The sequence below is a fragment of the Notamacropus eugenii genome, chromosome 4 (genome assembly GCF_028372415.1).
Source record: "Notamacropus eugenii isolate mMacEug1 chromosome 4, mMacEug1.pri_v2, whole genome shotgun sequence".
NCBI lineage: Eukaryota > Metazoa > Chordata > Mammalia > Diprotodontia > Macropodidae > Notamacropus > Notamacropus eugenii.
In genome coordinates, this window is record NC_092875.1 from 216,451,645 (window position 1) to 216,464,647 (window position 13,003).

The window sequence follows — 13,003 nt, forward strand, 5'->3', positions numbered from 1 at the left end:
TGCATAGGCTTCATGAGTCTATGAGAAAGTGACATGAAAAAGGTAAAGAGCCTTCTAGACATATTCCAAATCTGACACTGACTTAATTCTTGAGTAAGAACCCATAACACCTCAATTACACATTGCAACTCATGGCAACTTTTGGTTAGTTTTGTAAAAAGAAGCCAGGAATTAGAAAACAAAGACTGTTGTCATCCTGTGAAAATATTGAGTGAGACTGGGCCACTACATGGCTATATAAAAGCATACATTTTATACATCTTTGTGACATTCAGCCACATTGTCTTTATTAACAATTGCATCTTAACTAGTTATTGGAGATGATAAACAGGAGACTTCAGTTGAAATAAAAGATTTCTAGGAATGGCAGGAGCATGAATAGCACTGTGAAAGAGGCTTAAATAATATCCCTATGTACAGATGAAATATATGAGACATAGGGAACAAATAGACAATAAAAGTACATATGAAAAATGACAAGTCTGAGATTTGTTTCTTTTCTCTGAAAAACATAGTTAATTTATTCTGAGAGGAACATTTGCAAGTTTGAAGAACTCGGCAGTTCTGTATGGAGCTTATTTTTAGATTAGATAATAAAACTTGACCCTAATTTTTAAGTAGTTACAAAATGTATTTTCATATTATTCACTAGCCTTATATTTCAGTTGTCCTTAACAAAAATATTAAAACTTTGAACTCAAATAAGCAAAGTATATTTAGAAGAAAAATTTAACTTTTGTTAATAAACTTTTAGAACATTAAATTAAGGTTAAATTAGTTAATGACAATAAATTCAGAATAAAATTCTATTTTAGACTTTCATTTTTATGGCTTGTTGAATTTTTATAATTTTCCTTCTTTTGTAGATATCAAAATGCATAATGTGGTGAACAAGATGGATTTAATTGATAAACTATTTTTTGTTTTAAATAAATGTGTAAGAAAAGATGGTGAGGTAAGTATCCCTCTACCACTATTTCTAAACTATATTCCTCTTTCCCCAAAACTCCAAACTGTAAAAGCATAGCAAAATTGTATTTTTTTAAGAGATGGATTATTTTATTAATCAAATTTACTACTAAATGCAACTAAATGTTCTCCATTATTTAGCTTTGAATCTGAGAGCAAATCTCCATAAAAATCAATAATTATGTTGACCTCATTTTAAAAAAATTCTTAAGTAAAGTTTATTTAAATTTTTCTTACTCATAGTTTTGATGAAAAAGCCTATGTTATGTGATATTAAAATATTTTATTTACTCTTACTAGAATATATGAAAATAAAATTACTTTGCTTTTTATTCTTGATTAGGAAATGGAATGTATGATATTACCATGCCTTACAATCTTAAGAAAACTTCTGACTGCTGATTCAGTTAAACGTCTGTCTCTGTCACAGGAATCTTCTGTCTTCTTCCTGTTTTTCAGAGGTGATTAAAAGCTCTTATCAATAATGTAATACTGGTTATTGTTTAGAGAGATTTATTTATTTTGAGTTTATCAACTATTTTCCCTTTTACATGTCTTCATGTATATGTATGTGTACACAATACACAACACATTAACATTCATATGTAAACTGTCTACATATTTATGTACATATGTGTGTATATATGGATATTTATATTAAAAAAGAAAAATAACTGTTAAAATCTGACATCTACTAGGGCAACTTTAAATTCCCTGATTTTCTAAAAAGCCTTAAGAGACACCAGTGCATTTTGGAAATTACATGTTGTATGTACTTCATGAATTTTTTTCCTTCTAATTCCATTATTAAATAGAGTACTTGCATTGTCTTGACCTTTGATCTGCTAAAAGCTGTAACTCATGAGGACACTTTGTACCCCTTGTACATACACCATCTGGTGTCTTGACATTTAAGTAGAGTCCACGCATATAAAGAATCACCACTGCAGCTGCTGTTACTGCAGTCTCTTCTATAACCCCCATTTGTTGTTTGTTTTGTTTCTGTCATCAAATCCTGTATCCTCTGGTGGCTTATTATCTCATTAGACAAGCATTAGTATCACATATCGCCACCTGTAAAATTGGTAGCTTGTATGCCTTTCAGAATCATCAGTGGAGATTAATTCATCCTTATAAAGTGGTTGGCAAATCCTATAGCGTCTGCTTTTGTCATTTGTCATAAAGAGGAAATCTACTCAGTCGGCTTTGATTAGTTAGCCTGATTATCTTTAGCTGGCAATTTACTTGCCTCATGAGCCTTCATTTTATAATATTCTTTTTTTCTCCTGGATTAGATCAATATATTCTATTTCCTTCTCATCTAAACAAGAGGTGTTCAGATTAGACAGTTACCTTAATGTTCATAGGCTTATCAGTTTCTTAGTATTTGATAAAGATTATACAATTCAGTTGAAGCAGGTGGTTTCAGATCTTACTATTAATCTCTAGTCCTAATGTTTTGTGCATTTAGGGAGAAAAGACTTAGGACTTTCTAAATATTTTTGGTAAAAGTAAATCATTCCTTAAAATTGAGACTAAATTGTGACATTTTTAGTAGCCCTTTATACAATGATGAGTATATTAGATATTACAGAATTATATTATATTACTGCTTAATGACGACAATCTGAAATACTATAGTGGCAATATTATGTAGATGTTTTAGTTTTTCTTATTCTTAGGTCATTTATAACTGATTTACTTTATGCCTGGTTTAATTTCTTTTAAACCCTAGGTTTATGGGCCTTTGCTAATTTGGATGTTTGGGTTGATCTCAGTTTCTTTTTATGTGGCCTAATGTTTCTGTATTAGACAGTGATATCTTTCTTGTTGTTGGAATCATTTCTAGTATGACTGGGTTCAGATTCAACTGGGTAAAAAGGAAAACCCAAAACTTAAGTAATTCTGCAGGCTTTTGGGGGTCTAAACATTGTATTGTATTTTTTCAATTTTGAGATATAAATAATAGCATCACAGATTTAGAACTTGAAAGATCCTTTGAGAATATTTAGTCCAGCCCTCTTTTATGGATGAATAGGTGACATGAAGTGATTTGCCCAGTGTTACAAGGGTAGTAAGTAGTAAAATTGGGATTTTTAACCTGGGCCTTATGACTTCAAATATAATGTATTTTTCTCTCAGTATGGGAATACTGATTGATGTCTTTCTCATCTTGAAGCCTTTTCTCTTCCCTAGCACACAATCCCAACTGTTCCTATGTAGGTGACATCTGTTCATTCTTTTTTTGTTGCCTCTGGTTATCAGTGAGGGTCAGCTAGGTGGCCCAGTGGGTAGAGTGCTGGGCTTGGGGTCAGAAAGTCTCATCTTTGTGAGTTCAGATCAGGCCTCAGACACTTGATAGCTCTATCCTGTTTGTCTTATTTCTTAATCTGTAAAATGAGCTGGATGAGGAAGTGGCAAACCATTTTGGTGTCTCTAAATGAGTTTAAGGAAGTGTTGGATGCTACTAAACAACAAACTGGTTATCAGTATTGTGGCCAGTGTGTTTGCCATATCATCAACAAAATCTGGGGTGTGTGTATATGTGTGTGTGTGTGTTTAAATCTTTGTATTCAGTGGGAAGATGAGGCAGTTGTTCAGAGAGAAAAAATTTAGTTAGAATTTAACTGGTTTGCCAAATTCTGATGATGGATGAGTAATTAATTATGTCATTAAAAACTGAAGTTAATTCCTCCTATTTGCCTGGAACTCCTTTGTCACTTAATATTATTGTGACCTTGGGCAAATTACTTGGCTTTTCAGAGACTTTGTTTTCTCCTCTATAGAATAAGAGGATGGGTCTGAATAACCTTTAAGGTCCCATCAGGCTGTTCCTGTGCCCCTGCAGTTTGTTTGCCAGGCATTTAAAGAGTACCTACTATGTGCCAGGTGCTATACTAGGCCTTGGGGATAGAAATATAAAGATGAAGCAGTCATGGTATGTATGTAGTTAAGAAAAAAAAATCCAAGCAAATACTACATTTTTTTTGTTTTAGTGGTAAGGAATGTACTTACTTCTAGGGAGGAGAAGGTCATTTTGTTTGGATTGTTCCTTCAACTGAGTCTTGGAAGGAGTTAGGGATTCTAAGAGGTACTCATGAGGAAGGAGAATGTTCTAGGATAGGAGGAATGCCTGTACAGAGGTAGAGAAGTAGGAGATGAGATGACATATATGTGCAATAGCAAGTAGCCTAGTTTGAGTGGTCAAATTAGTTCAGACACTAGTATGTTCCAAAGGGATACTTTTTTTTTATTTGCACATTTCCTGACCTTCAAAAATTGATCAGTTATATTAACTTTTTTGATGTATCTTCATTTCACATTTAAAGATCTTTATGTATTTGTAAAGTATTCTATTATAACTAAAAATATCTGATAAGAAGATAATTTTGCATTTTGACTCTTCAGTTGCCTTGATATTCCAAAAGGATTCTGCCATAATGACTGAAGTGGCAGCACTGTTCTGTCTTCTTTTGTTTGATGAAGTATCAAGAATGGACATGTGGTATGTTACAAAAATTTAATAACAACTCTTTACTTGCGATTTTTTTCTGTAGCCTTATTTGTGATTTAAGCAATTCATGCATATAGGGTTAGTCCTTATAGGCAACTTAATCAGTTGTGATTTTTGTTTCACATCAGAGGCTCTGAAAGGCTTTACTTCCCCTTAATTTTCTCCTCTGTTAACTTGCCATAGTTTCTGAAATTCCTATCATTAGTCAATCCTTTTGAATTAATTTCCAGCAGATCCCAGATTAATATGCAAGTTATGTTACTAGGTAGAGGCAGTGTACTGGATAGAGAGTTGTGCTTGGAATCAGGAAGACTCATTTTCCTGAATTCACATCTGGCCTCAGATACTTACTAGCTGTGTGACTCAGGGCAAGTCACTTCACACTATTTGCTTCAGTTTCCTCATCTGTAAAATGAGCTGGAGAAAGAAATGGCAAGCTTCTCCTGTATCTTTGCCAAGAAAACCCCAAAGGGGGTCACAAAAGGTCGGACATGACTGGAATGACTGAACAACAGCACCTACAGTATGTCATATTTTAATTTATCATATGTTAAGAGAACAAGACCCCAGGGAATGGGGCATGAATTAGCATTATTTAATACTTACTGTACTTAATATGATCCTATTTTGAAGAGTGGGCTAACTCAGATATAGAAATTGTAAGGCAGAAGTACTAACAACATTTTCAGATCTCTGTTATATTGCTTTAAGTGTTGTACAGTCCATTTGACAAACAAAACCCCATTTACCTGGATTTGCATATTTCTAAAAAATGGTAGAGAATTAGACTTAACTGATTTTTACAGATAGCAGTATTTTTTTGAGGTAAACCTGTGATTTCATCAGTTCAGTGAAATTGCAGTATGCAGATTTCCTCCACTTGCTAATGTATATCACCAACTCATATTAGACTATTACCTGGGGCATTTAAAAGTTATATTTTACTAAAGTCAAACAACTAGTATGTATCAGATGAAGGACTTAGGCTAAGCCTTCCTGATCCCAAGGCCAACTCTATCTACTGTGTCACTATATTTACATAATGTTAATTGAATTGAGTTGAATTAAATTGAGTAACACTGGCCTTGTTGTCAGAAGGCATTGGTTTCAGCTATAATTCTTCTACTTGCTATCCTTTCGACAAAGGGCAAGTCATTTAATCACCCTTAAGTTTATTTATCTGTAAAATGGAAATAAGAATGCTAACACTATGTATTCCTTAGTCCTGCTGTGAAGGAAAAGAGTTACAAACTGTACAGCTCTGTATATGTCTTATTTTTTAATTCTTAACAGGTAGTAGATTTTTCTTATAGAATGGTGCAAAATTCATTGTAATGTAGCTTTTTAGGTAGTTTCATTTACCAGAAAGTTTCTATTTAATGGGAACTCATAAGCAAAACAGGTAAATGTATTTTCTCATAAACACCGAGGAAATAAAGTAGGACCATTTAAGGAATAGTAGTTTCTCCTGTACAGAGAGTTAAATAAATTTTTGAATGGTTAAACATTGGCACCAGGAAGCATACTTCACCGATGAAAACAAGCATCTTCCCAATTGAATGCTTGGCCCAGGATATTATAATTTGTTTATTATTTTGGGATTATATGATACATCTTTTTTTCCTCCATCTCTCTAGTATGCATACCAGCAAGGATGTCAAAATTACTGTGTTGACTTGTGCTTTCTGTGATTGAATCTTGAAATTAGATCATAAAATGTTAGTTGGAAGGAACTTTAGAGATTATTTAGATCAAACCTTTCTTTTTGTAGATGAAGAAACTAAGGCCCAGAGTTAAGTGACTTGCCCAAAATCACACAGTTAATTACCAGTAGTGGTAAAACACTAAAATTCAGTTCTTCTGACTCCTAGTGTAATACTCCAAAATCTACCGAAAGGCAAAGAAAATGTAGATCTCAACAAGTTAAGGTTCCTATCTACCTCACATACCTTCCCCTACCAATTCTTTTCATTAGGTGTTAATCAATAATCCATTGAAATTTTGCAAATGATGTTTGTTGTTTATTTGAAGTTTAATTTAGTCTTTTCATTTGCTTGATATTGCATAATTAGCCATTGTCACCAATAAATTAACCCCCCTTTTAAAAAAATGTTCTTCTGAAATTATTTAAAATAAATCATTAAAAATTTTAAAATTGATTCTATGCTTTCTCCTCTTCCTCTAAATGTATTTTTATGAATAAAATAAACTTTACTTGAGGCTATTAAGTCTTAGACTAACGATTAATTAGCAGAATTAAACTCTCATATATTCATCTTGTTTAGATCATAGTTGCTTGAACATGGTGGATGCTCAGTTAATGTTTATTGCTTGTTGCCATTGAATGTACTGTTGTTGGTATTAAAGATCATTGTTGTGATCATGCTGGGAAATACCTTAGTACTTTCAGGCCACTAGGAGAGCACGTTACTGTGACTGAGGAGCAATTGATTAGTCATTGCTAGTGTGAAAGTTATTATCAACGAGAAGTAATTAGTATTTATTATCAACAAGACTGTTCTCTAGCTTTTGAATGTAATGTTTTAAAAATACAGTCAATTCTTATGATGGACTTCTCACATATAGTGTACAGTTTATATACTAGGCAAGATCTAGCCTGACCTGATGATCTCTCTGGTACAAATACTTCCTTCACTGACACAGATCTTACCCCCTCTTTTGTCATTATCATCGTCAAAAAATGCATTACCGCACAGCCGATCTGATTATGAGCTTCTAATCCATCCCTGGAATTGGTCTCAAAACGTTAATACAGCTTAGGAAACTTATCAGAGCTTATATAGTTCATTATTCTAGACTCAAGACATCCAGATTCACTTTCACAATGTGGTTAGTGATCAGAGGAAGGCTTTAATAATGCAAGTGGATAAAGAAAAAAATGATGCCTTTATTTGAATCCTTGTGTTAGTGAACAATACAAAAAGTATTATTTTACTGGCAATACAGAGAACTTGGAAAGGGAAGTGTAGCATCATGAAGAGAACATTCATTAGTCTAAGAAGACAAGTTCTTGACCTAGATTTTTTCCTTTGTCCCGAGCAAGTCACTTAACATTTACGTGCCTTTGTTTGTTCATCTGTCAGAGAACTGTGCCCTGCCTGCTTCATAGGGTTGTTGTGACAATTAAATAGGATCATTTAAGTGAAAATACTTTGAAAAGGACTACTTATATCTAAGATAGTTTTAGTAATAATAATATTATTAATGTTAATTCCTTTTTATTTATAAAAAATAAAATTGATACATTTATTCATTCCTCCTGGGGGTGAATATTCTTTTTTATGTGTGATTTTTGAAATTCAATTGTTCATACCAAAAACGTTTTGAAAGGTGTTTATTTTAATAGTAATATTTTAATGCCCGTGGTGACTAAATGTGGTCAGCTGGTATTGATGGATCATACTGACTGACCATGTTTTAACAAGCTTTTATTATATGCACTTATTTTAGAGGAACCATAATGTGACCCTTTTATATGTCTTAGCTTTTATAATTCTAAGCCATGTTATAGTGGGGTTCTATTTCCCTAAATTATAAAATACTCAAGTTGTTAATAACTTATGCTGATAAAACATTGAAAATATGTTCCAAAACAGATTATTTAATTTTTCTTTTACTTTTCATTACTCCATTGTGAAACAGGTCTGATAATATATCCAGTAAATCAACTCCAACTCCAGCCTTTATCTTGCCAGTGTCAGTGATTAGGCGGTAAGGACTTCTTTTACTTTGACTTTTTTAATAGTAAAACATGATTTTATTAGGAAAAAATGGAATAGAAATTTTTTTTATAATTTTATTTTGCTGAGAAATTTGGTGTGGGAGAGATCACTTTCATCATCAAAACAAGTTTTGTGGAGGAAGTGGCACTAAATTTAGGCCTCAAAAAATGGAAGGGACTTCAAAAAAAATCACAAAATCTCAGAGGTTAAAAGTAGGTAGCTCAGTGGCCATGTAGTTCTATTAATTCCTAAAGAGAAACTCAATTTACAACATTACTAAGCAGTGGTCCTACAGTCTTTGCTTGAAGGCTCCTGAGGAGGAAAAGTCCAATACCTTCTGAGGCAGCCCATTCTATTTTTGGATAGTTCTGTTAAGAAATTAAAAAAAAAAAAAAAAGCTATTGAGCCAAAATCTACCTTTACAGCTTCTGTCCATTCCTCCTAGATCTGTTCTTTGGAATCAAGAAGAGAAAGGCTAATCTCTTGTCTTTACAATAAACAGCTCTTCAAATACTTGGAGACAGCTGTCATTTCCTCTCTTTTCCTGGACAGGCATGCCCATTTCCTTCAACTAATCTTAATGTCATAAGGCCTTTAGGCCCTTCACTGTTCTTGTTACGCACCCATAGATTCCCTTCATATTATCAGTTTTCTTTGTAGAATGGAGGGGGACATTCTAAGCCTGGGGATCAGTTAAGTAAAGAAATATTGATAGTCTTCCAGGTAATCAGGCTTATAACCTTGGAGTCTTCTTTGACTTTTTCCCCTGCTTTCTTAGACATATCCAATTAATTGCAGGTTATATTGATTTTTCCTTTAGCAGTATCATCATTCATGCCTTTACCTCTCTGTCTGGAAGTGGATAGCTTTTTTCATATTTGTTTCTTCATAGTAGTGGTTGGTTATAGTAGTAATGGTATTGATCAAAGTTCTTAAGTCTCAAATTTTTCTGTCTTTACAATACTGTTGTTATTGTATGAATTATTCTCTTGACTCAACTCTGTTTTTTCATATATGTCAAACTAGTTTTTTTCTGAAACCAATCCTTGCATTATTTCCTTAAGTATCATAGTATTTCATCACATTCATATACTGTAATTTGTGCAGCCATTCCCTGAGTGATGGGCATTCTCTTAGTATCTAGTTCTTTAGAAGGCAAGGGAATTTTGCAGGAACTTACAGGGAGTACACAATGATTTGGATTTTACTAATACAAAGTGAAAGTTAAGAAGAATGAAATGTTTCCTGAAGGAATGAAATAAATTCTTTGAGGAAAAAGATTGAAGAGGTAAGACCAATCATAATATATTCTAGGAGGATTAGTGGTGGAAAAGGAAGGAAAGGAGGACCACGGAACACCTAATGTTAGGGAATAAGTAAGACAATTTTACCTGTGGAGAGCAGAACTGCATTCTCGCTGGAGAAAGTGGCTCCTTGTTGCCCTAACGAATGATGATGTGGATTTATGAGGGCTTTCAGTAAAGAGGTTATCTAATAATGATCAGGGGAAGAAAAGATACTACTTGTGATAGTTGATTATTCTCAGATGTGGGATACTAGGTCAACTGATTTTTGACCTGAGATAAAGAATGGGGGGGGGGGTTGGTTTTGTTTTAAATTTGGGTTATATATCCACAACATGGATACTTGTCAAGAGGATAATTAGAAGAGTAAGAAGAATGAAATTCATGGCAAATGAGGATTAGTTGAAGGAGATATTTAGTTTAGAAAAGATTTAGAGATAGACACAGTAGCTTTACTTAAGTATTTGAAAGGCTATCCTGTAGAGTAGGTATTAAACTTGGTCTTAGACTACAATACTTGGAGTTTTGATTACAAATTGTAGAAAGGCAGATTTAAGCTTCTTTAGGGAAGATTTCCTAAGGAAGGAAATAAGCTTTTATTAAGTACTTATTATATGTTCTGGGGGCTGCTAGGTGGTGCAGTGCATAGAGCACCAGTGCAGGAGTCAGGTGGACCTGAGTTCAAATCTCATCTCAGACACTTGACACTAGCTGTGTGACCTTGAGCAAGTCACTTAATCCCGATTGCCTCATCCTGGGTCATCTCCAATCATCCTGATGAATATCTGGTCACTGGATTCAGATGGCTGTGGAGGAGAAGTGAGGCTGGTGACTACACAGCCCTCCCTCACTCAAAGCAAAGTCAAGTACAAGTCATTTCATTATTTCTCTGATGGCATGGTCTTCTTCGGCAGCGAAGGATGAACACACATTATATGTTCTAAGTTCTGGGGATACAAATACAAGCAAAAAAAAGAGTCCCTGTCACTTAAGGGGTTTATATTTTATTGGGGCAAGTCAGTGAGCAAAAAGGCACAGTAAGGCAGGGGCAAGAGTGGGTCTAGGTACAGTTGCGAAGCAAGGAACTAGGAGGGTTAGGAGGGGATGGAAGATTAACCTGGGTCATTCTACAAAATGGAGGCCCCAGGAGGAACTCACCAATGGGAGAAGGTTGTATGCCTCTTAGAGAGCTGTTCTAGGTTGAGAAGGCCACAAGGGTGATTGGATGTTACAAATTGATGAGGTCCCAGGCATTAAAGGAAGTTCTAGGATGAGATAGCATGATGTGGAAGTCTGGAAGCCAGGAATAGATCTGGAAGGGAAATGAAAGTTCACTTGGACCTCTCCACAAAATGGAAGCTTCAGGAAGAACTTATCAGTGGGAATTCTAAGTTCTAAGAAGTTCAGAAGTGGAATGTGCCATCTTAAAAAGTAATGGATTCCTTCTCAGCAGAACAAAGACTCGATGTCCATTTGATAGGGGATATTTTAGAGGGAATTCCTATTTAAGTACTATATCAAAGAATCAACAAGTGTATACTAAGTACTGTGTGCCAGTCATTGTGCTACACATGAAAGAGACAAACAGAAGTTTCTGTGGTTGATATTCTGTCTTGGGAGAAAGCATGTACATAGATAGATAGATAGATAGATACAAAATAGATTATTCAGTTCAGTAAACATTTATTAAGAACCTGCTATGTGCTAGGTACCGTACAAAGCACCAGGGATACAAATAAGAGAAAGAAAGGTAGTCTGTTCCCTCAAAGAACTTACAATCTAATGAGGGAAAAGTAGCAGACCTGCTGGAAAGCAGAGTGAGGATGACACCAGGGAGAAGCTGGTAAAAGATAAAAGGTAATTCTGAAAAATATTTATTCAGATGAAAAGTAATTTTGGTGCTGATAGGGTACTAGCATTTTGGAGAGACTTCATGTAACATGTGGTATTTGGTTTGAAGGAAGCTAGGAATTCTAAGAGGTAAAGTGGGAAGAGAATATATTCCTGGCATGGGAGACCATATGTGCTGAGGTGAAATATTGTGCTTGGTTTACAAGAAGAAAGCCATTTGACAAGACTATAGAGTGTATGAAAGTAAGTAATGCATAATAAGTTTGGAAAGATAGGCTGCAGCCAGTATGTGAAATTTTTTAACTGATCATTCCCAGACACACACACACGCGCGCACACACACACACACAGGTACTTAGAGAAAACATTTATTAAGCACTTATTATATGATGGACACTGTGCTAATCTCTGGGGATACAAATACAAATAAGCAAGATAATTCCTGCTTTCAAGGAGCTTATATTCTAATGGAGGAAGACAGCATAAAATGGGAAGTTAAGAAGCACTATGTACAGAGAGTAGAGAAGAGTAGGTGGGAAGGTGATTGGCAAGGAAGAGGGGAAGTCCAGAGTTGAGTTTGATTGAAATGAAAATGGCTGTGGCCTGTCCTGAAATAGTAGCGTTGGTAGGCATTCATCAGTTAGGAGATTGGGGAGAGGTATCTCGACTGTTGGCAAAGAGAAGGAGAAATTAATTATTTCTCCATGTTTTAATGTCTCTCTTGAGTCCAGGCCACATTACAAGTTCTCTTTTACGCATTTTTAACTGTATGTATACTAGGAATTTCAAACAAAGTCTAAAGCAAAATTTGTTATCCCCTCCTTCAAAATCAAACACTCTTCTTAACTTTCCTTGAGGACACCCACATTCTTCACCCTCAGTTTCTTATTTTCTCATTCCACATATCCAATCAGTTGCCATATTTTGTAGTATTTACCTTCACAGCATATCTCACATCCATCTCCTCTCCATTTACACAACTTCCACCCATTATATCTCACCTGGACTTTTGCAATTGACTCTTATGTGGCTTCTCAGCCTCAAATCTCTTCCTTCTTCGTTCCATCCTCTCTAAACCATTACCAAAATAATTTTCCCAAAGTGCCGGTTTGACCATGTCACTACCCTTCTCGATAACCTCTAGTGACTCCCGATTAGTCATATATAAACTTCTTTCCCTGGCATTTAAATCCTTTCACAACCTGGACCCAACCTATATTTCCAGCCTTATCTACACAATACATTACTCTCCATCAGGCAGACATGTGATGGTACAGCCAGATTTGTTGTCTTCTTGCCTCATACAAGTCATTCCATCTCCCTTTTCCATGCTTTCTTTTTTTTTTTTTTAAAACAATTTTCATCCATGCCTGCAGTGTGCTAATAGAATCCTAGACTTAGAACCCTAGTAGGCCTCAGAGGCATTCTAGTCCAACTTCTCATTTTGTAGATGTAGAAACTGAGGCCTGGAGAGTTGCAATGACTTTCGCAGGTGACATAGATTTTAAGTATCAGTACAGTGCTTTTTTCTTAACTCAGCTCTTCACATTCTGGCTTCCACCTCATTCATCCAAAACTTCTTTATCCTAAATCACTAATAATCTCTTAATTGGCAAATCTAA

The 13,003-nt window shown here is 34.8% G+C and overlaps 1 protein-coding gene across 4 annotated transcripts in view; it reads left to right on the forward strand.

Moving 5' to 3' along the window:
- The window catches only part of RTTN (rotatin), a 216,018-nt gene that overhangs the window by 71,183 nt on the left and 131,832 nt on the right, over positions 1-13,003 (forward strand). For all 4 annotated transcript variants that reach the window (XR_011966004.1, XM_072604121.1, XM_072604122.1 and 1 more), the window contains exons 20-23: positions 867-955; positions 1,313-1,430; positions 4,378-4,474; positions 8,147-8,215. Coding sequence is in view for 3 of the 4 variants with exons in the window: in XM_072604121.1 (XP_072460222.1) it covers positions 867-955; positions 1,313-1,430; positions 4,378-4,474; positions 8,147-8,215 (373 nt within the window). In the remaining variant the exon portion in view is untranslated. The remainder of the gene's footprint in view (positions 1-866; positions 956-1,312; positions 1,431-4,377; positions 4,475-8,146; positions 8,216-13,003) is intronic.